A 24,513-nucleotide genomic window follows, 5' to 3' on the forward strand; every position below is an offset into this window, starting at 1 on the left:
CTTCACCCTCCAGCACCAACCATGATTGACTTCAGGCGGTGAGGTTCTTCACCTCTCAGATACAAAGTGGAAAAATCACACAAATCAAGGCAACCTCATGTGTGGTGAGAGAGAGACCAGCTTCAGGACGAGCATTTTCCCAGATGTGAGTGTTTAGGCTTTCTCTGTCTGTCCTCTGGTCATTTAGCGAAGCACTTAGTGACCCCGGCTCCCATTCACAAAGTTTAAAGCCCCTTTAACCTCTCCTTCATTGTTTTTTCCCATCCTCACTAAATACATGTCTCTGATCTTCTTTCCCTTCCCTGCCCCCTTATAAAGCTGCCCCTGAAGTCTTAGCCCCACACCCCTCAGCCGTCCCATCCCCAGGGGGCCCCCTAAGAGCCTGACTGGGTGGTCCCCCGCTCCTAGCCCAATCCAACCCCCTTCTGTAGGGTCAGAAGTCAGAGGTGAACCCCGACAATGTGTGGGAAACGTGCTGCACCGTGTGCTGCGCGGAACCAGGCGGGGAAGCGAGGAAGGAGTTCAGGCTGCCCCGTTTCCTCCCTGGACCCAACTACAGCCAGTTAATGGGGCTCCTGAGGTCAGAGGAACGCAGGCGTGGTGCTGGTGTTGGTTACAGTTGATTTATTGGGCCAATTTCTTCTCCAAACGTGAGCTTGTTTGGGTTGAGAGGGAGGCAGAGCAGACTGGCTTAGGCTGAGGGGATCAACAGAGACGCCGTACAGGATGATGGGGGAAGACTGTGTGTGTACTTGTCTCTGTTCATGTGCTTATGTGTATAAATGTGTCTGATGTCTGTTTATGTGTGTGGCAACCTAGATCCCTTGCTGAGTGTGCGTTAACTTGAGGCATTTATTAGGGACTGTCTAGCCAGTGCCGTGTCAGAGGAGCTTAAAGTGATTTATTTGAATGACTGGTGGAAGCTGGTTATTTTACTGGCAAATTGCTGTGTATTTTAGAAATGATGGCCTTGATTCCGTCCAGTGGAGGATAACGAGCCCGGCTGGCTGGCAGTACCTGGGCTGCACTGGAGAAATCTGTGATAATAACAGCTTCAGACAGCGAACTGAGATGATTTGAGGCCACCTCTAAAATATTCCTAAAAAACACAAATCAAGCTGCAGGCACGAATGTAAGGTTTATATATCCCACACACATAAAAACACTCAAATCCACATGTGCAAGTATGAAAAACTATTAATGTCTTATTAAGTGTTGCATATATTCACAGTTTAATTTAACTAACACTGTGAAATGTCTGAAAAAAGGCTGCAAATAAACAAACCAGCAGTAAGCGAGACAGTGTGTGGGTTTTTCACTCTTATTCGACCACCAATTGTGGCTGAGATTGGGAATGTGTTGAGATGGTGTCCTGCCTCATGCATACTTATGCTGTGACTTTCAAGTACTGTATGTTTGTATTCCAGTGCTAATCCAAACAGAGGCTCATTATATACAGCTGCAACAGACTGTACATATTACCAAAGACTTATTAATAATAAAACGTCAAATACTTGTATTTTAATAAATATATGGATTTCATACAGTCAAAGGGTTTTTGTATCCCAGTGAAAATGAAAACCCTGTTCAGCTCTATGTTGCCTGCAGCCCCTTCAAAATCATTGCTTTGGCTTTCTGGACCATACAGTTGAGTGAGTTCTTGCAGACCTCAAGCATGTTGATTTAAACATATGAAACTATTCTCAGCACAGAAGCTCACAGGTATTTTTCTTGGGAGTAGGTGGACCCAATGCAGCCACAACCAGAGTGAAGAACACTGACACAACATTGATGTTACACTGACAAACAAGCAGCATCAGGCAGGTTTTTTGCCATCGTATTACCTCCAAAAATGTGATAAGTTTCCCATGTATATCTATGCTCAGTATTGTATTTGTATGCGAGTCAATTTTCTGCCCTCCAGCAGCTGATGAAACCTCAGAATACTGTCCCTGTGTGTGTATGTGTGTGTGTGTGTGTGTGTGTGTGTGTGTGTGTGTGTGTGCGTGCGCGCACATATTCTTTCAACTACACACGCAAAGTACATACCTATAAACATACTTATTATTGCAAAACACCTGCCGTCATTCACAATCTATATGTGTTGATAGATTTGTGTTTCATTTCACACACACACACACACACACACACACACACACACACACACACACACACAAGCACACAAAGGGGGCATTTATGGCAGGGACGCTCCATTCCCCCGGCTCTGCAGGTTTGTTTACAGGCCTCCAGTGAAACCATTCATTTATCGTGTTTCATCACCTCTTCCCAACATGTGCAACGTGTTCATTAATAGCCCTGTTTTTTTTTTTCGTTGATGATGCGATGTTTCCATAAAAGTATCCAACTTGTTGACACTCAGAGAGAGCTTGTTGTAATCCAATAAGGTAAAACAGGTGTTCCAGAGTGAATGATTATATAGTTTATGATAATTTTAACGACATGAAGGTCAAATGGAACGATTCTTTTCGGTAGTTTAGTTCATCTGTGCTAAAATACCACCGCATTGTTTCCTATTGAAACGTCTATGACTCATTTTGATTGACTTAAATAACAAATAAAAAATTTGCATTTAGTTTTTTTTATTTGTCACCTTAATTATTATTTATGTAGCACTTTGTGTGAACAATGTGAACTCTTGTTGAAAGTTCCATCAGCTGCACACGGACAGACATGGCCGACAAATTCATGTGATGACCCATCACGCATCCTTCAAAACTTTTGTCCCATTAAATATCAATTAATGAACTGGTTTCTAACAGTTGCATGGCTCTTTAGACCTTCTGTATTTCTTCACTTCTTATGAGCAATTATCCAAAGCCTACGAGACAAATACAATTTGTGGAAGCCCAGAGTGAACTTCCTTCATTTTCTCTTAATTTTCTCCTCTCTGCTGAAACCCACAACAACAAACGCTTAAAAATAGAGAGATGTTATATGAGACTCTTGGCAGCTCTCCTCCATCACGTGTGCAGTGTTGTGTCGTGGGCTTGAACTTCAGTCACGTCAACAAAACGCACGTTTCATTCAGTGTTATTAATGAGGTGAAGTCAAACATCAAGAAAGTTTTAATTTGGAAGGAGGAAGTTTGAGTGGAGCTTTTCAAGAATACAGACTTATAGTTTTGTCTATGAGAAGTAAGTATGAGGGGTGTGTGTGTGTGTGTGTGTGTGTGTGTGTGTGTGTGTGTGTGTGTGTGAGGGGATTCTAAGAGGGGAAGTGACATCATGGAAAGTGATTGCTGTGCAAACAGAGGCTGCAGCCCCCAGGAGGGCTCTATGATTAAGAGATTACAGAGGAAATGAAAGAGCTTCACACTGATACACACACGTACACACACACACACACACACACACACACACACACACACACACACACTCATGTGCACATTCAATAACTAACCCAAGTCTTTAGTGTGTGTATGCACGTCTAGTGGAAGTTGTGTGTGTGTGTCTGTGTGTGTCTGTGTGTGAGTCAGTGTGTGTCTAGCAGGTAAAGGAAGTTAGGTCACAGGGGTTGCCTGTCCTGGCTGGCAGCCATCGGCAGCTCTGACTCAAGAACGGAGGGAGCTGATTCAGCATGGCTACAAGAAAACAAACCCCAAATAAGCCTCCTCCTACATCCATTCATCCACACACCAAGAAAGGTGCTGTCTCCACCTGACTTTCCTAAGACTTTAATTTCACTTTCCATCCTCGACAGTTAAACTTCACCTGAGGTCTCCACCCAGATCCACCTGAGCGACTTTGTTCCATTGTATGAAGCTCCATGTGCTGTGTACCCTGCTGCTATTAGTTACATGTGTGGAGATCAAAGAGAAGAGCTTACACAGTTTCCCCGGCAATCACAACACGAGAGCGATATTTGGCTTGGCATATAATCAATACCACATTTGGACGGGAAAGCGATGCGACGTGCTTTCATTTGAAAGCACTGTGAGATGAAGAGAGCAGGCTTCCTGTGAGGTGCACTCCACATGTTGTCCATATGTTCTCATAGTGTTTACTGTAAGGTAAAGTCACACTTTAAGCAGAGAAACAACAAAAGGCTCTCATCTCTTCAGCTGCCGGACACGGGAACGTGATCAGCAGCTCTGCACCGCCGAAGCCTCCTGCTGAGAAATCCCAGGGGAGGTTATTTGTTTCTGCCTCGAGGGGGGATTGAGGAAGGTGAAATCTGGAGGGGGGGGGGTCCCTGTAGAGAGGCTGTCAGAGCCTAAAGGTCTGCTTTTGTCTCGAGTGATGAGCAGGTCAATCAAAAGTGACTGCATGAAAGCATGTGAGACTCTGGGGGAAGAGTGGTGGCAGTGCAGAGAGGTAAAATCATAGCAGGATTGAGTGGATTATAACATGATGCATGTTTACACTCGTGTGTGTGTGTGTGTGTGTGTGTGTGTGTGTGTGTGTGACAGACATTGTTGTCATAGTAACTAAAGAAAGGATTGGCTAACATACCATTTTCCCATGTGAGCTCAAAAGGACTCCTGACCCCCCTACTCAGCCTCAAAACTTGTCACTTCCACAAAAGATAATCCTTGTGCTCCACTGCGTCCTGCTCAGCCACCAATCAAGCTTCTGCAGGCCAGCCACTCAGAGCGGTGTGGTCACCTAATCTAACCCCAGGCTTCTAAAGGCCTAGTGTTGAACCAGGGTCTAACTTTATTAACTGAGAGCCCTTTGAGGGGTCAAGTCAGCCCTGACCCTTCAAGGAAATGATGAAATTATTCAGGAGAATGGTGATAGAGACATTACAGACAGAGGGGGGTTATGCAAGTTTAGCCTTTCAATTAAGCCAAGATGACAAATGTGGAGTTAATGTTTGCAATGGGGACATGAGGCAGAGAGAGAGACAATGAAAAGGCGGTTAAAGAGGGAGGGTTTGGCAAACACAGAGGCACACTCCTGCTGGAAATGAGAGACAGCTTTGTTTGCGCAGACCCCGTCATTTGAGGTGAACGGCGACTGGAAGTGAGAGGACATAAGGACAGAGCTGCAGCTGGACTTATCATCATCACCTCACCGCAGCGACATGTTTTTATCCTTAGCTGACCTTGGAGAAGCCACCCGTGCTATTATATCATTTCTTTGGACTGTTTTAATTCCATAGACCGTCTTCTGTCCCAGCGAGAAATCACATTCGCTGTGACAAAACACACCAAGGGTCAAACTAAAAGTCACAATTGAAAGTTTAGTCTCAGTGCACTGTTTCAGAGGGATTTAACCTTGATTTTTGATTGATTATTGAAATAATAATATGTCATATGTTGACCAAACTGACTCTGAAGCAAGTGACTTTTAAGGTCTTCCATGACAGAGCTAAAGCGGCTAATTAGTATTAACTAATGACTCGGTGTATGTGGGTCACCTGTAGAGAGAATTATCGCCCAAATCTGCAGTTCTTCTGAACTCCACAGCTTTACTTTGACTCTCTCCGCTCTCTCTCATATTGCAGTCCTTGGTGGCAGCAGGCAACTATCTCTGCCAACCCACTTTACCTGCACCACACAGCAGACACACACAGTTAGTGACTACCTGATGAACATATTGGAACATGTAGCAGCTAATGAGACAGACATTTCCTGCACAGAGCTGAAAGGAGAGTAAATATTGGACTTAGATTCGTCAGGTGGCAAAAACTGTTCACAGGTTAAGCCTGAGAAAATCAGTTATTGTAAGTTTAAATAAGAAGTTTAGCTTCTGCACTGCAGTCTTACAAATTACTTATGAAGATATAAAGTTGAAGAGCTTTGTTTTCATTTTTAGAGTTTTGATTTGGTCATTTTGATTTTTTTTTATTTATGTTTCTGTAAGATCTTTTGTCTGTGTTTGTTCATGTTCATGGGAGACAGACAGACATACAGTGTATGTATGAGTAAAGCACATCTTTGACAATAGAAAATGTGAAGTACATTGACGTCTATTCATCTGATAGGTCTACTGGCAGGAACATCATACAGTCTGTCATATAGCAGACGTAGTAAACATTCCTCTGCGTGAGAAGAAAGGAGCAGAAAGAGCGGCAGCGTGAGGCGGGGCTGAGGTTGTGTTTGGAGCTTTTGGAGGGGATGTGGGATGAGAATACAATTAGAGGAGCTTAAGGGAGGGCAGCGGGGGGAGCAGAGCGGTGAGGAGGCGGATGAGGGTGAGCCACACTCACCTGCTCGAGTGGTCTGACCAAAGCCCCAGGTGCGCCACACCTGGGGGTGTCCACATTAACCAAATAGATTAACTGGCCTAACTGAGGTCAGTGACCATCTCTCCTGTTACAAATAGAGAGGGGATTTTGTGAGGTGGAATTAGGACACATTAGCAGGTTCAGGTGTTTGACAGCACCTCTTTTAAGTTCAAAGGTACATGTATTCTAGTGCATGTTGGGCTGAATCTAATGTCAGTTAATCTGTTTTATATTATCTAGTTATCATTTAGTCTGTAAAATGTATAAAAATTGTGAAAAATGCTACTCAAAATGCCCAAGACCAACCAACCGGACCAACAGTCCATAACCCAGCATCGTTTAAGTTACAATCAAACAAAACAGTTGAAATGAGCATTTATTGGCATTTTTGCTCACTAATCGACTGCTCTCATTTCAGCACTAATCACATGTTAATGGATTAAACCATAGTTGCATGTGTAGTTGTTTGTTTGATGTAATTATTTAGAACCATTGCAAACCAATTAGCTGCATAGCATGCTGTGCTCACCATATTGTTTGTGCACTGGTTTAGAATTACAATTAAAAGAGAATCGGAAATTGGATCCAGAACACTTCTATGGTGAGTAACTCCAGTACAATTATTCCATTTTTTTCTTCTTTTTTTTTTGAGACACAAAGCGGATGTGTACACATATATCTCTTTGATTTGTGGATATATGGGTGTTGTGGTCAGTGATGTCATCCGTCACGACCCCTGACATCATCCTGAGGGGACGACTGTTTTCCCTCACTGACACTTTCCTGCAGGGCCAGCCAAGGGCATGCATGAACTTGCACACAACCTGGAGAGGGGCTCCCGTTTGCATTCTCACTTTTGGATTTCATTACGGGCAAGTTCCACTGACCTAGATTGTGCCTGTGATCCTGGGATTTATTACACTTCTATCAACCTCAGTTTTGGGTCTGTTTTAGCAACGTGATAGCAACAAGAATTCACAAAATAATTATCCTGAGAGTATGAGCCATAGACTAAAACAGGGCTTTCGAGCTGTCTTTACATAACAAAATGAGAGAATTCTTGGATGATATCTGTATGGGAAGGATACATTTGCAGGTTTTCTGACAGGTGTGAGACAAAAGGGAAAAGATAGGGGAGGATTTGGCACATGTTTGTGCCTCAGGGGGATATATGAACCCTGCTGTGAGAACGTGAGAGATAACCTCTGTGATATGAGTTCGTGGCAAAGAAGGCAGTTCAGGGAAGGAAAAGATAATATCACAGGCACAGATTGACTAACTAATAATTAGTTGTGTGTTCTACATAGATACTATATATGCGCTCAGGAAGAAGCAGTATGTAATGGGGCTTTGTGGGCAGCAGGGATTTCCTCCCTCGTCTGCACACACACACAGATACAATGTAAAGCAAAGAGCCTTTTCTTCGCAGCAAGCATCAGCCTTTGTGTACGTGCACTCTGGCGTGTTCCTTGATGTTTTCTGGAGGGGTCTTTTCAGTTAAGTGCTTGTTGAAAGATGAACTGACAATCACATTTGCAGAATAGCCCTAAATGAAGAAATATGAGTTCTTATTTGCACTGCTGGAGCTTGAAAAGAGAAACAAGTACTGGCAGTCAGCTACAGAAGAGGGGGAGATGTGGCGCCCCTGGCTACCTTCTCACTTTTTACCCCGGGGAGCTGCGAGATGATCTTCACAGCAGATCTGTATGAATTCCACACACTGCGAATGACATCATGCAAAGATTCCTTAACAAGTTACATCCAGCATGCAGTGAGCACTGATGATAAGGTCTTCCATATGTCAATATGTGTCGTAACATGAGGCAAAAGACTGTGATTGATTATCTTAATGGGGCCAAGAGAGAAGGCAGGAACACATCAGGGCACGTCGCTGATCGAAATATCATGTGCTAATGTTTTTTTCCCTTTACGATTGAGCAATAACCTTTAGCAGATGATTCCAAGCTTTTGGACTGATGCAACATGTGAAAATAACAATTTGTTCTTAGATGAAACGTGAATGAACTCTAAGGAGAACTCTAAGGATGCATGGTGCATTCACTTTTCTTCAGTGTTTCCTTTCCTTCTCACTCCAGCTAGTTTTCAACGGATCTTCTACAGAGCTCTTATTTTGACATGGAAAAAGGTCTGTCTCCAGATTTACTGTGGAATTAAAACTTTGTAAACTTTCACACAAGTGATTGTGAACCGATTTATCCGTAAAAGCTTAAGGAAATGTTGAAGAGAAGATAGAAAGAGCTGTCAGATATATTACCTGAACATTACAGGCTGGTTTCCTGAGATTAAGGATAGTTTTTCAAAATGTCTTTTCCACACATGACATTTGAAAAAGACCTTTTTTTTTTTTTTTTTTTAATCTGGTCTATTTTGAATATATCTTTTACACATTTTGTTTACCAGTGGCAAGAAAAATTGTTGCAGCACAAAAACAAACAACGTGACCCGTTCTTGCCGGCTCCAAAACACCTGACCACAAACAACAGTTGGCTGCCTTCAGGCTCTCCTCCGGGCTGTGGTGTGACAGCGTGAAGAGCGGAAGGAGAGCAGAAGTTGTGGTGTGGAGGTAAAGAGAGGTGAGGTTGTGCACTGATAGCAGAAGATGTATGGAGGAGGCTGCTGGGGTTTAGATAGCGATCTGCTCACCGGAGAAGTCAGCAAGATTCTTCTTTCCACACTCTTAACCTTTGATCTCCCAGATCACATCTCTGACTTAAATGACCTCTTTTCTCACCCCAAATTAGTTTTGTTAATCAACATAAAGGCAGACATTTAGTTTAACCTTACTATAAATAGGCAGGACAAAGTATTAGAAACACCTAGTGTGTAGGAGTGTAGGATTTGTTGCAGGGCTGATGTATCAGACCTGCTTTAGTTTTGGATAGCTGAACCAAATGAACTGGGTGTGTTTAAGATATGCACTTATGCTAAAAAATCCTTCGTGCATAGTTGTTGTAAAATGCTCTTCATATTTTAATTTGCTGTGACATTGAGTTGCACTTCTTAGATAAAGTGATGGAAGTTTTATGATATTGGCATTAATGTCATTTTGTCAGTAAAGCAAACTAAATATGGGTAAATACGGTCGTAAATCCTCCGCTGACGCAGCCAACTCATGTGGAATAGATTTTATTCGTGAATATCGAATATGCACAGAGTTGATCTTTGGCTCTGACCGCGTCCCTTTGAATACAATACGCTCAGGGGGAGATTTGGAGGGACAATAAATAATTCTGGATATTAACAAGCACACAAACACAGAGTACACACAGCCAAGAGATCGACTCATAGCCCAAGTAACAAAAACCAAGCTTGTTTAAGTGCCTCAGAGAGTGTAGACAGATACAAGCTGCCAGCAACGCCAACAGAAAAAGTCTGAAGGGAGATGATCAGGCTATTCACTGGTGATCAAAAGAGTGGGCCACTTTAAAAGGCTCCGTATTGTGTGTTGAATAGAGTATGTCATGTGTGAATACAGTACAACTGGCCTGCCTGATCTAGCTTGCAGGCTTTGCTCCATTAAATTTGAACCCTTTTGCGTCACCTCGGCTTAAGGAACAGTGGTTGTTATGAGATGCTTTGGTTGTTGCTGTTTTGAGTTTGCTTGGACCCTTGAACTCACTGACTTTCTCCTGTTCCTTTGGAACATGGCCACCTACAGAGCGAACTGGCGATTAGTGGATTGGAGGACAGGCTGAATGCTTCTCTGGATCTTCAGTTGAGTCTGTTGTGTTCAGTATTAAGTCTGAAAGATGTGAATTCATGTTAAGTGTTTGCTCCGTCTCTCCATAATAATCCTGTCTGCTCTGAAAGAATTTTAGTTTAAAACATTCAAAAATGTTTTGACCTTATGCTAAAGATGTCTGTGTACTGTGTGTCAGAGATGTCTACTGAGGTTAGCATGCCAACCAGCGAGCCTCGGCCTGTCCCGTCTCCTAATACCTCATTGTAGAACGAAAGGCCACAGTAGCGTCCAGTCTGCCCTCAGTCAAACAACACCAAGCTGGTTTTCTTGCAGGGTTTGGCTCCTGGCATCCCAGGGCTGACCACACTGTACCCACGCTCAGGTCTCTGGAGGTGGGTGCTGACTGACGCCTGACCTCCCCCTCACTCCTTGTTTATTGTTTGGTTTTTTATTGACCTTTAAGCATTATCACCAGGGGTGGAACAATACAACAGAAACTGAATGTTTTCATTCTTTCTGTAATGATACATTTAGGCATCCTCCAAAAAAATCACAGCAATTTTCCACATATTTATCTACATAAATATCTATATTTATATTCATGAAATCTAAATTTTCTATAGTCATATTTAATCTGTTTCTAGACTTTGGATATATGTCTTTATATTGAGGCCATTTACTATATTTATCACTTCAAATTGTGTGTAATATCGCTATTTGTGTCTAGAGATGTAATTAACCCAATAAAGTGGCATATTGCTGTGTTTAGAGTTTCACTGGCTATTCGAAGCTTCAGTCATCTGCGAACTTGGCTGTGATTGGCTCGATCTTTAACACAGAAGGGGAGAAGAGGGCCCTTCTGTTCTATATGAAAACATAAAGAAGTGAATTGAAGAATAAAGGTTCAAAACATTAATAATGCAACATCAGCAGGGACTGGCTCCAGCCGCGGTGCACAATCCTCAATGATTAATGAGTGTAGTAAATGAACGGATGTGTGGAGAATAAATAACACAATGAACCTTTATGGCCAGTATTATGTGGGCATGATAAGATAGCCATCCCCTTATGGTCTTATTTTCATAGATAAAACGCAGTACAAAAGGCCGCAGTCTTTTCATAGCTGACTGGAGGTTGTCCACAGCATTACATCTCCCTTGATAATGGAAATATGAAAGAGACGTGAACTATGAATAGCTACAAGGAACTTGATACGTCTCTTTTATTTGTAACCCTTTTAAGAGATGCTCTCTTATTCTCCCCCCTCATTTCAACGACTGCAGCCCCCCCTTTGTTAACATGTGGCTCCCTTGGCTTACAGTACTTCAAATAGCCTGGGGTTTCTACTCAAATGTGTTGTGACCTACTAGAGGTTTACTGATGTAGGTGATGCAGAGTGAACAGCACTGGAGCGGATGCCCTGGCATGCAAACAAACAGTTGTGCAAGCGCTAATGTGCAGAGTAGGTATGCACATAAATACACCCCCTCAGTCTGAATCAGAGCTGTACTGTTCGCTCTCCACTCCGACACACATTACCGTCTGTCTGAGAGCCTCATTCAGTATTTGACAGTTGGACTGTAGTTTTTCAAACTTCGGCAGCTGCAGCCGCAGCGCCTCTATCGGTGAAGTCTGTCAGCTGGAGGAAAACACACTGCCATTACAGAATTCTTGTACTTGTTTCAACTCATAAATGTGTTCACACCTTTCGGCTATGTTTACACCACCGTGTGTCTTAATAGCCCTGACTTCATGCCTTTGTGTCTGTACATAAAACAGCAGGTTGTCAGGCATCCCTCTGTTTCACTGTAGGGCTATGACTCACAATATGACAAAAACCTTCATATTTTCAGTGATGCTGGCCAACCACAGAGCTCACCTGTCACAAGAAGTGATTCACTCAAATTATCTGCTGCAAAATGACTCATTGTTTGTTGTAAACGTTGCGAACGTTGTTGGGTTTTTATGTGGGGCTTCCCCAGTGTGCTCATCATGAGCACACTTGTGATCTTGGTTTAAAACCGCCTGGACGGACCATGAAAGGATCTGATTCTGCATCCTCCCTCATTGCTATTTTCTGCCTGACATGTCTTTCACATGCTTGCTTGACATGTGAATGCAGCAGGCCTCTCTGCTGTTAGTCTGACCTGTTAGTGACAGGATCATCCAAGGTCAAAATCCCCAGTCAACTGACACACAGATGCACACAAGTACCTTGTTTGCCCTGCAGCCCAAACAAATAGGTGGTCTGATGGTTACACTCGCAATGGATGAGAGGACAAGAGAGACAAAGACACAATAAGCACTGAGACGCCCTCAAAGGTAAGCAGAGCACCTAACGGAAGCAAAAACCTCCCTCTTTTCTTTCTGCCTGCTGCACACCTTTGAGGCCAGCCTTTCTTGTAGCCCACCTTAGGAAAACATCCGTGCCCCCACACGACGCTGAGCCTTGTGTTTCCTTCTGTCTTTAATCTTAGTGAAAAGAGCTTTTAACAAGGCTGGGGAGGATGAGTGGATCTGCCAAAGCAGAACAAAGGCAGGGAGGAACTCGGAGAGATAGTAGCAGGGTGGAAGGCTCTGTAATTTATCACCTGTTGCCCTTGGGCAGCCCTGCGCTCCACGCCCTGGGCTCTGTGTGAGTGTGTGTGTGTATGCAGGTATGGAAAGGTGATGAATGAATAAGGAAAGAACAAGAAAACAGACATTCCTCTAAAACCTCACAAGCACTGCTATGAGCAATTATTTCCATGAAAGTGTAGTCATCCACTTGCCAGAGACATTTATGCATAACTCCTCTTACCGCAGATTTTGACACTACATGCTTATGCACTGATTGCATTTATTTGCCAAGATCTGTGGGTTAGTACAAGCAGCATGGGCAACGTGTGTCAGTTTCCACAACAAATATCTGAAGTAAGGAGTGTAACATAATAAAATTTGGGGAAAGAAAGGAAAAATAAATAGAAAATGAGCCAGAAAATGCCATATCATGTTATGTCATGCCTTCAGTATCTAACCAGGTTAAACTACACTTTGCTATCTTTAGAGAATTCAGTCAAGTCCTTTATCTTTGCCTGCCACCTTGTGGATTGCTGTTGCACCTGCAGAGGTATATAACCAAAGATATACAGCATCAATAATGTTTAGTTTTAGACTATAATAGAAATAAACGAATCAAATTGGGGCTTTTAGACTAGCTTTTTATGAATAAATCTCTAACTGAAAATGAACGATGCTGGTGATTGTGCTAAGTAGGTGAGACTGATGATCTAATGCTGCCTTCTGGTTCCCTAAGTGTGCATTTCTCTTCGGTACTGAAACACACTTGTCTCGAATTTAAGCGAATTAACGACAGAATAAAATAGAAACGGCGGGACATTGTCCTTTTGGTATCTTTTGCTTTATTTGTAAATAATTGGGAACGCCTTTTTTGGCTGACTGAAACATACCAGTGCACTTTAATGATAAACTAGCCAATTTGATCTAATGTGGGATGAACTTCATAGAGGCACTAATAGGATTTCGGACATATAGTCAAAACACAAGGCATTTTCACAACTCCTCACATTTCTGTTATTTCAAACAAAACTAAAGTTATTTTCGACCACTTTGTCAGGTTGGTCATACTTCCTCAAAATTCCGACATGACCAGCAACACGAGAAGGCAACACTAGCCCATGAATGACGTAGTACGCAGCAGCCGTGTTTGGTTGTGGTCGGAGCAAGAAAGCTAGGAAGGGATCAAGGAAACCTCTAACTAGCATCGGAGATAAACACCCAACAGAGGTGTAGCGAGCACACAGCTGTCATAATACCAAGAGAATAGTAAAAAGGCCCGATTGAGTCCTTCACACGGCGAGGGTCAACATGTCTGAGACATACGGTATGTTTGTGCGGAGCGGCAGACTGTAATTTCATGCTTGCTAGCTGTTACATAGACAGTGGTGAGATGTGAGAGACTGGCTCTTAGCAACCCGGCTAGTTAGCTAGCTACACGGTTAGCTTCGTGTAACGTTAGCCGCCACCTCGGCGTGTCTGTGGGTTTTAAATGGGGATAACTATTTTTTGCTGATAACATTTCATTCAAAGGCACTGGTGTAGGTGAAGTGCTTCGTGTGTGTTAAGTGGCACCTCTGTCCCACCATGGCGGAGTGCACTGCTTCCTTAAACGGTCAGTAACATGAGCAAACAGATGGTGATACATTTCCAGGTAAAAGTTGGCCAAACTTAAGACACAAAGCTACAGTAGCATGTCGGTACTCGCCGAATGCGTTTGCAGGCGCTGAGGTAACCTGAGCTGTGGATTCAAGCAGATTGGGTGACCTTGCAAGCAGCAGTAATGTTGCATTAAGTCCAAGGTGCTATGTATTTTGACCAAAGAGGTAGCTAGTAGCTGCTAGGCCTGTAATGAGGAAGTTACATAGATGTGGCTCATCATCATACCTGTAGAGTAGCGGCTGTCAGGTGTGTCGGTGGTTTCCACCACATCTGTTCCCATCCTCAATCCAAATAACTTCACTTCTGTCTGTACTCCACTACAAGTTAATACAGAGAAAAGACATGGCTGCACCTGTCTGTGAGCATCGATATTATGACCACACCATTACCGCAGACGGAAAGTTCTTACTATAGAGATTCCTTTAACATGACTCTGCCTGATAGCAGCACAATGGGCCTGACACCATAGACCCAGTTGTTTTGAAATGGCACACCATCATCCTCTCCTGTTGCTTGCTCTCTCTTTCTCTCTCTCTCTCTCTCTCTCTCTCTCTCTCTCTCTCTCTCTCTCTCCCTCCCTCTCCCCCTCTCCCTCCATCTGTTTCTTCATGTACCTCATTCCTTGTATGAAACTTTATCCCAGTGGCCAGTATTTATGTAAAAGTGCCAGGCCTAATGGTAGCTGTAATAGCCTTTTATTGATTTCTATCTCAGTCTCCTGAGCTGCCTCCTCTCCTGGAGGCCCAGTAGTGGAACTGGCAAAAAGCATTATGAATGCAATAAGCACATGGCCAGGTCAAATGGTCCCTGATGGAAGTCATGAAAATATTTCATTCATTTTGGTCATTAGACAGTATGGCAGTCTTTCATCAGTTTATCTCATATAGTTACAGAATGTGGTTTGTGTAAGATGATAGAGAATGGAAGAGATAATAGACAATGGGAGTTTTTTTAAATAGCAATATACTGTCAGCCACTTTTCAGAGTAATTCTGAATTACACTGATGTTATCTTTAAAAATGAAAATATAGACACACTTCCTTTGGTGTTAACATAACACAGAGCTAACCTATAGTCCATAGGCAATATGTGGATACTGAAGCTGCAATGAAGCATTACATTATTTATTTTTATTAATTCATTAGTTTTCTTTATTGATTAATCAGTATTTTCATTAGTTTTTCAGTCTATAAAATGTCATCAAATAGTTAAAATGGCCATTCAATCTAATCTCTCTAGTTTCTATGTTTCCTTCTGCCTCATGCTAGAAGGAAAATTTGTGGAGTACACAGACGCATATGCTATAAGGAAAACATCTCCTGTAACTTCAAGTGCAAAATGCCCTGTTGTGAGTGGATGAGAGGACACATCAGACACAAGCCATCAGTAGATCTGGGCCTCAGTGTGTTAAGTGTTGTCACAGTGTAAGTGAATGCAGATAAGAGTGTTAGTCTGTTCCCTGGGGTTATTTAATATTGATGTGTAAAGAATACAATAGCTTGAAAGGCTGCTGTTGAGAGGGCAGCGTAGCATTCCTCTCTCCCCGTTGCTTTGACATATTGACAGCTTGATTGTTGTATGCAGATCTCGCATGGGAATACGCGATGTCTGGGAAGCCGTTGAAAAGCTGAGGCAAGCTTTTAAAACAGAGCCGTTAGCTTTTGATTCTGTCAGTTCTGCTGTCACGGCCATTGACAACGTGTGGTTGAAATGTGACGCTGACTGCTGTTGCAGAAGAAATCTGTAAGTGCGTGTAGGCTCCTTTGCTTTGCTTTAGCTGTGCTGTTACGAAGAATTCGACCTCTAGCTCGTGTTGCTTGAGAAAACACCCGCTTCAACAAACAAAGGTGCACTGTAAACTGAGCTGGCGGTGGTGTGTGTTGGCTGATGAAGGTGGCTCCAAGAGCACTATCATGATAAGTTTAAATGTCACACAGGAACTAAAGATCAATCTCTTCTGCGCCTCTTTTTTATTTTTTTTCCCCCAGAATGACTGTTTCTGTTGACCTTGCGTAGAGCTTAATACTCACAGGATGTTAACCTGGCTGTTAATCTCAGCAGTAGTCACTAATCATTTGCCAGGCCTGCACCTCTGCCTGCAGAGCCAGCGCTCAAGCTTGAACTGAAATTGCATGCTGTCTTCAGGTTCCTTCTAAAGCAGGCTCTCAGGAGGAAAGGTGCAGTTTGCAATTATTATTTACTTTCACAGTGAGAGGAACACACCATTACTCTCGCATTTCCTGTTCTTCTTTCACTACCTCTCTTTGTGTTACTCACAAACACAGACTCACTTTTGATTCTCACACACATACACGCACACGCTCCATCTCCTGCATCATGACATGGTTTCATATCTCACTGATTTAGCAGGATCTGCAGAACAGTCTACATATGTAAATGTATTCTGCACCATCTTTGGTCACAGCACTCAAAGGCTGTCTGCACTGTGGATGGCCTTGCATGTCAGGGGCTCGAGTCATTTGGACTCCAGAACCTTTGTGTGGGTTGGGTTGTACTTTCCAGAGCAAGGGCTCATTCTCCACAACAACAACAGCAACAACATCTGTACGACCAGCTGGCTGTGGTCATTCAATCCCTGCACTCGTCAGATAACTTAAGCCATGTTTATTACCTCTAAAGCTTTGGCTTTGCTCTAATGGCGTGTGTTATTGTGCGGTGGTGTCATTTTGCACCTCAGACAAACAAGCATATTAAATTAGAATTATAATTAGCAGGTTCTGCTGATTACACGCAAGGCTTTGTGATTAGTAGGCTAATTTGGGGTTGTAGGATACTGTGAAAGTAGAAGCTCAACAGGATTAAGAGGAAATCTCAGGATTGTCTCTGGGGATGCTCCCCAGACGTTGGTGTTGCATTGATCTCTGCCTCATCTCCTCTGCTTTCAGACTTCCTGTTTAAGTTTCTGGTGATTGGGAGTGCCGGAACGGGGAAATCCTGCCTCCTCCACCAGTTCATTGAGAACAAGTGTAAGTTTTACCTCGCTGAAACTCATTAGTCACATCAGGCTTGCATAAGGGTGAATCCATAATTGTATTATTACACGGACACACCGAAATCGATACAGTTGTGAAATTAGTGCTGTGAGTTGTTTCATGCCACACACTTGAAATAAAGCCCCTCACTCTGCTGTGAGGTTGCACTGTGCTGAATCTTTCAACATGTTCCTCCCTGGGTAGTTATTCATTGACTTCCACATGGAGTCAAACTAAAAAATGCAAATTCATTTCTTTTTGAGCCATAAAAATATTTCTTCCCTGCTGCATGTTTTTAAATGACAGTTACATTAAAGTTACACCCTCTGTGTAGCACAGTCCAATAAAACGCCCCATCTAACAATGGCTTCAAAAATGAAATTAAATCTACACTTCTGTCTGTCAGTGTCAGCAAACTGAATATAATGAGTTTCACAAAGTGAGGATTGTTGCAGGGCTGTTCGATTGTCCCTGATAAACCTGGAATTCTATAACAAAACATTTAAACTAAACTTGGAAGATGTTGATGAGTAAGCTAGTAAATAAACCAGTAAAGCCCTGAGGATGTCTGATAACTTCATCTTCTATTGAGTGAAAATTAGCAGTGTGATATTTTCTAGTACAAATCCACGAATTTGCTTTTCTTGGTGATGATAAAACATTGTGGAGACTCAGCCACATGCATACACTCACACGCATGCTTGTATTAATTTGATTAAAGTCGTGTTGGGTCCCTGCGCTGTCACTGGAGAGAGAAAGGGAGGACAGGTTGACAGCGTTAATCTCCTCTGGATTCCCTTTTGTCTCTAATGCGGATATGAGCCGTTTGAAGATAACAAGCAAAACACACCAACGTGTTGTAGATTAGAGGTAACATTCTGGGAACAGTGTCTTGTCTTCGTTAGTACAGAGCTCGCCTGTTGGTTAAATTTAAATGCCTCTCAGCTAACCTATGGTCCTTACTGCCTTTTCTCTGCTTCCTTGTGGCAGTCAAACAGGACTCAAACCACACCATCGGCGTGGAGTTTGGTTCCCGAGTGGTCAATGTTGGTGGAAAGACGGTCAAACTGCAGATCTGGGACACTGCTGGGCAGGAGCGATTCCGGTAACGGCCTTCAATTTTTCCTGCAAAGAGTTTGGCAGACTTTTTAGAAATACAAGGTTAACATGAATTACTGAGCACACACGCTGTCTTTGGGCGACATCCAGTTTCAAATAGTTACACACAGATGTGGACGGTCTCGTGTCTTTGAGCAGCTCCGTTGGAGTAATTACGTGCCAGACTGATGATAATGACTAGAAGCAAGGGACAGGCTCTCATTCACCTTCCCCAGCTAAGTTTCACCAGCTGATCTATTGTGAATGCCTTATTTTAACGTAGATTCCTGCGTTCTCTCTGCAGCTCTGTTACACGCAGCTACTACAGAGGAGCAGCTGGAGCGCTCCTCGTCTATGATATTACCAGGTAAAAGAATCACTGCCCTCACTGCCCCTCCGCCTTCCTACGAATGATGCTGTTTGTGTAACAGAATGAAATTTACAACCCTGATTCCAAAAACGTCGACGGTAATCATAAATGAAATGGAATGTGATCATTTGTTAATCCTTTTTGACATACACTCAGCTGAAAACAGCACAAAGACCACCACACCTCATCAGCTTCATTGATTTTTGTAAATATCTGTTTATTCTGAATTTCATGCACCAATATGTTTCAAACAAGTTGGGACAGGATCAACTAAAGACTGGGAAAGATGTGGAATGCTCCAAAAACACCTGTTTAGAACATTCCACAGGTAAACAGGCTCGTTGGTAACAGGTGATAGTATCATGATTGGGTATGACAGAGGCATCCTCCGAACACATGAATGTGTAAAGAATGGTAGTACATTGGCTCAGGAGCACTTCGTAAACCGTTGTTGGTAAACACAGTTTATTTGCAAATAGTCACTGTTTTCATTGATGTTTCACACTGTGTCCCAACTCTTTTGGAATCAGGGTTGTACATACATTGTTCTCCATATTGAGCGATATAGACATGACTTGTATTCTCCTGCAGGAAATGTCTCCGAAACATGGCAATTTGTCTTCATTACATGACAAAATAATCATGAAAAGCTTCCAAAAACACCCCCACAACATTGTAGTTAGTGGAGCACACTGCCAGACATTCACAGCAAAGATATTTTGAGCTGTTGAAATTGGATCCAGCTGGAGTTGAAATTGAAGTTTACTGACCCATGAAGCTAAACTGTAGATAGTATTTCACTTTAGTCTCCTTTTATTTTATGAGTACCCACATTGTTGCTTCCACTCTTTGTGGTGTATAAGCTATAGTGTGCCCATACCACCTCCAGAGATTGTGCAATTTTCTCTGTGCTGGGACCCATGTAGTGAGATATGAATGCCCACAGGCCTGTATTTCATGAGCTTTGGGTTGCCATAGAGGGGTTGTGAAATGAAGATGGAGTGAATGCAGTAATGCAGAGAGACAGGGATGTATTACAGTTTATGTTTGTAAGAATGTATGGGCTTTTGTGGCGGGAGAGGTGGGGTGCAGAGTGGCAGGAGCTGTAATATAGAGGCATCTTCTGGCAGGCAGCAGTCAGGAAAGCAAAAGTCCATCACAGAGAGCGTCACCTGAGGGGAAAAACGCAGGGGGAGGGCACTGTGAGGAGGAGGAGGCGATGGAAAACAAGAGGGTGAGACGGACATGGAGACATGCATCACTTTCTCAGGTGAAAAGGTTAACAGGGAGATGGACAGTATGCGAGTCAGATTGCAGCTGAGCCGCTCGTAGATGAGGAGTGACATCATTCTTTGGCTGGTCGTGAAAGCAGCTGTTAAACATTATTCTGCTGACCCACACCCATCGAGTGAAACAGGCTTTTCTGTTCCAGGTTTCAGAAGACACTTTTTATCCTGACTAGTTTCTCTTTAACAATGTTGGTCCAAAGTTGGTATTTATTTGTCACTTAAACACATTTGAGTGCATCGCCCACCAACCAAACATGAAAAATCTGTTTTATTTGTTTATTCTGGAGTTAGTCATTAAACGATTCTTCAGGCCCTTTAACAATAAAGGATCCTTCACTTCGGCGTGCAGTAACCCTTTGAAGGCTTAATCCTTAGATACTGGTACTACACATATATAGAAGTTTGTCCTTGAATTGAAACAACCTGCTCCTAGTAAATTTTCATGTGTTTGTGTAAAGGAAGAGGCCACTATTTGAGCAAGGAAGGTGAAGGTAGTAGATCTGAGAATTTTTTTTATTTAATATGTTAAACAAATGCATTGAAATGGGACTGCAGTATTTGCCACACAGAGGATGTGCACGCAGTTCTGTGTACTACGGTTGTAGTAGCTTGGGTGTCGTCTTAGGTGGACATGTTCACACACATGCGCATACAGTCCTCGCTGACTGAAGGAAATTTGTGTATCACTTGGACCGTTGAGGCTATGCAAAATCATCCGAGCATAACATGTTTCAGGTCGATCTAGCGATAAACTAGCCCTTGTGCCCCATTAAAAAGTGTCCATCTGTCCTGTCCTGCCTCTCAGCCGGGAGACATATAATGCCCTGACCAACTGGCTGACAGATGCACGGACTCTAGCCAGCCCCAACATTGTTATTATCCTGTGTGGCAACAAGAAAGACCTGGATGCAGACAGAGAGGTGACCTTCCTGGAGGCGTCGCGCTTTGCTCAGGAGAACGGTAACTGATGTTAAATCTACATTATCCGCATTTCAAGCCTCTGTGTCTCTTTTCCTTTTGTCTGTGTTATCCCGTATGCTCGCTTTGCATGATTTATGCCACCCCATCCTGTCTTTTGGTGCTCCGTCTATGTCTTTTCCACTCTTTTCCTTTTTCCTCCACCTTGAATGTGTGCTTTTTTTCTTCCTGCTCATGTAGAGCTGATGTTCCTGGAGACTAGTGCTCTGACAGGGGAGAATGTCGAGGAGGGGTTCCTGAAGTGTGCTCGCACCATTCTCAACAAGATAGACTCAGGTACACATATCACTATTTGTTAAGGAGGTGTGCCGGAGTTGGCAGTGTCTGTGAAAGTGTGGGCAGGTTTGCTTGTTTTTAATTTGTGATCTGTGTGCGTGAAGCCCTGTGGATCTGCCTTTTAGTCTCATATATAAGTCTGACACTTCTCATTGTGTTTTTGTTGCAAAGGCGAGTTGGACCCGGAGCGGATGGGTTCAGGTATCCAGTATGGAGATGCTTCATTGAGGCAGCTGCGACAGCCGAGAGGCACCACCACACAGAATAAACAGCAGTGTAATTGCTAGGGATCGCCTCGGCTCACCTCAGCTCACAGGCCCACACAGACAGGACGTCCCCTACAGGTTAGTGGCATGTCATCAGCTCGGGCTGTAACAGCGCTACTTTTGAAATAAGAGACTTCACCTGAAATCCGTCTCTAACGTGGTGAAGGCATGGCAGCCATCATCCTTCTCATCTCCTTTCTCTCCCCACGCCTCAGCTCCAGGTGTTTTTTGGTGTGTGGGACCCTTCTCTCTGCAGTCTCACACACCTTGGATCACCTGGATGAGTGGTCACGGAGATCACTGCAACCCCTTTGCCCCTGCGTCTGGGCAGGGAAGCCCCTCGGTGTGTGAACACGCTGGGATCATAAAGAAGAGGAGTCCTCTTCTGTAAAAAGTGGTTTCTCGGTCACTTACCAGACAAGGACGAGTCAAGGGTTGTGTGTATGGGCTGCCCTGCGTTTCTTTTATCTCTGTGCTTTTTCATTCTGGTTTTAATAACACCTACATGCTTTCTACATTTGCACATCGTTGCTTCTAAATTATTGTTGGTAAACTGTTTTGCGCATATGATTCACGATTAGTTTGGTCGGAGCTTTTGAGTTTTAATGTTCATAAAGGCACCTGTTGATGCTTTGCTTTTTGTTATCCATTATTTGAGTTGAGTGTGTGACTTCAGCCTGTCGTTGATGGTGATAAACGGTCTAAACGTGTCCTCCTGTAAGTCAGATGACGTTAACATGCACAGATTTTTTGCTTTAGGATTACTGTAGATATATTGCAAAACCAGATGCAATGCAAGTCTTTGTAAAGGTTTCTTCAGCTGTTGTTCAGTAACTCCTCCCGATCCAAATGAAAGCAGCTCATCTGGTTTAAGTGTACAGGCCCAAACATCAGAGCCCAGTTCTGTTTCTCACTCTGTGTGTTATATTGAACCATTTGACATTTTTGGCTTAAAATGCACTGTTATGACATGGATTGTTGGCCTTAGTAATATACAGCACTTGATATTGTGGATCTACAGTATATTATTCCAAGTCACCACATCTCTAAACTGTCAGAGGGAACGGTCCAATCACTCCTCTCTACATCCACACAGATGAGCCTGTGGGTCAGGTTTAAAGCACAAAAATGAGAAGACATTTTGCTCTTTGTTTCACTCCAAAGTTCCCAAAGTCTGTAGATTTGCATTATCAGATTTAGCCCTAGTGTCTTTGGTCCTGTCGCAGTGTGAAGCAAAGAAAGGGTCATCAATCTTTACACAACAATGTCTTTGACTCCTCCTGCTGGGCTTTTTCTCCATGTTCTTGACCTCCCTTTAATTCATGCCGCACATAGCGTATAAGGGACGTCACAGGAAACCACAGTTGGTTTTGCGTCGGTGCCATCTTTCATACTGCCCACTCAGTTCCCTCACAGACGCTCGGCACTGTTTAGTCATTCAAGGTTGTAAGTGCGCCTTGATAAAAGTTAGTTTTTAACCTTTCAAGTAGTTTTCACTCCTCTTTGTCAGGCACAGAAGCACCTCCGCTCTGCTAGAAAATGTCCTTGAGTTCTGCCGAGCCGACCCAGATGTTTTCTCCTCAGAACAGGCCCCGTGTTGCCCCAAAGAGAAACGGGGAATTTCCAATGAAGCGCAGTTTCCTCTATCCGTGGAACACTGACAGCATGGTTCGCGGTGCTGCGGGAGGAGGATGAGGCTGTGAGCTAGTAAGCTAAAAACATCCCGTACTCTCCCGCCCTGCTGTTGAGTCAAAGGCACTGCTTCTGTCTGAACCACTGACAGCAGGTCGTACTGACCCAGCCAACAGGCGAGCAAAACAAGCCGCCTGCAAAACCTATTTCTCATGTCTTCTCCTAAAGTGTTAGCATATGTCGTCCCAGACAAACCATATGCGTTTAATGCTTAAGTAAGCCAGCACACTGAAGGGAAGCAACACGGCGAGCAAACATGAGATAGTATGGGATATCAAGAGGCAGATGGTGAAATAAAAAATGTCGTTTTCATAAAATATTGGCATTGTGATAGTTTGTCTCCTTCTGCAAAGTGCACTTTTACTTTTGAAACTTCATGTTTGTTTTTGTTTATATGCTGCAACTATAGAATTGTACATTTTATTTTACTTGAACAGTATACTGTAATAAAGATTTTAATTGTAGATGTTATCATTTCTTACTAAATAACAACTGAGGTGCTTAATTTGATTTCCTCGCTTCTGCCGTCATGAGGCAAGACTGCCGTAGTGGTGATAAACTCCTGCTGTCTGAGCTTTGACTTGCTCGTTGGCCGCTGCTGACGTGGAGATAACGATCAAAGGATGTTGAGTCCCTGAGCCGTCAGCAGCACCTCTGATCACTCATTCACAAGTTGTCCTTTATTTTCAGCTGTCGATGGTTGAAAGCTGCTGAAGCAGAGTTAGCTCGCATTCACCTGTGTGTATTTATTGTACAGTTCATAAGAAGCGCTCATCAACAAAGGCGTGATCGGCGTTAATTTACCACTTCTTCCAGTCTGGATTCAATCATATGACGAACACAATCATACTCAGTTGTTGTTTAGTAACTAATGTTATGTAATCAACCTAAATTCTACTGTACATCTCAAGTAACCTATACTGTAAATAAGATTTGTCTATTGTCAATTGGGGGTGAGTGTTGCTCATTGATTGTAATGATTATGCAAGTCCCAGTAAACTGCTTGTTTTTTCAGTTAATACCTTTCACTGTTCTCCTGGATGTTAATGTTGATTTCTGTGTCTTTTCTTCCTCTCAAAGTGCTCGTTATGTTACAGTACATCAGATCGGGAGTAAGTGTAAATTTCACTTTTCCCGTCTCTCTCCTGGGAGCAACAAGTTAGAGCACATCAGGTTTATAGGCAGCCGACTTAACAGAGCCTGAAATTTAACAGTGGAACCCATGTGCGTGATTCATTTGCCGCCGCTCGCCATTCTTCAGTCGAATCATTTCTCTCAAAGGCAGTCAGGGTGAGCTTAGGATAGCAGAGGACTCCTGTGATGAAGAGTAAATGCCCTCCGTGTCCAATTGTTGGATTTATTTGCTCAGGTCGATGGAGCAACGGCTAGAGTGGTTTAATGTAGCTGAAGCGGATATATTGACTGATTTATTGATCCT

General features: G+C 43.1%; 1 protein-coding gene across 2 annotated transcripts; it reads left to right on the forward strand.

Moving 5' to 3' along the window:
* Positions 1 to 13,583: 13,583 nt before the first annotated feature.
* On the forward strand, positions 13,584 to 24,101 carry rab4b (RAB4B, member RAS oncogene family). 2 transcript variants are annotated; one of them, XR_013077398.1, is made up of 8 exons: positions 13,584 to 13,778; positions 17,020 to 17,100; positions 18,097 to 18,211; positions 18,509 to 18,571; positions 20,669 to 20,823; positions 21,022 to 21,117; positions 21,289 to 21,461; positions 21,599 to 24,101. XR_013077398.1 is itself a non-coding variant. In XM_076735105.1 (7 exons), exons 1-7 carry the CDS (start codon positions 13,763 to 13,765, stop codon positions 21,402 to 21,404), a joined length of 642 nt encoding a protein of 213 aa, XP_076591220.1. In that variant the 5' UTR covers positions 13,604 to 13,762; the 3' UTR covers positions 21,405 to 24,101. The 2 variants fall into 2 exon arrangements, 1 of the variants encoding a protein (XP_076591220.1); XM_076735105.1 differs by having other exon boundaries at positions 13,604 to 13,778; positions 21,289 to 24,101.
* Positions 24,102 to 24,513: the final 412 nt, after the last annotated feature.

Source organism: Chaetodon auriga, chromosome 7 (assembly GCF_051107435.1).
Source record: "Chaetodon auriga isolate fChaAug3 chromosome 7, fChaAug3.hap1, whole genome shotgun sequence".
Lineage (NCBI taxonomy): Eukaryota > Metazoa > Chordata > Actinopteri > Chaetodontiformes > Chaetodontidae > Chaetodon > Chaetodon auriga.

What these genes read in the sequence shown, in the direction of transcription:
- rab4b (XM_076735105.1), top strand. An exon ending in GCTGGGCAGGAGCGATTCCG is followed by an intron (nt 18,212 to 18,508) that starts GTAACGGCCTTC and finishes TTCTCTCTGCAG; the next exon opens with CTCTGTTACACGCAGCTACT. An exon ending in GCGCTTTGCTCAGGAGAACG is followed by an intron (nt 20,824 to 21,021) that starts GTAACTGATGTT and finishes CTGCTCATGTAG; the next exon opens with AGCTGATGTTCCTGGAGACT.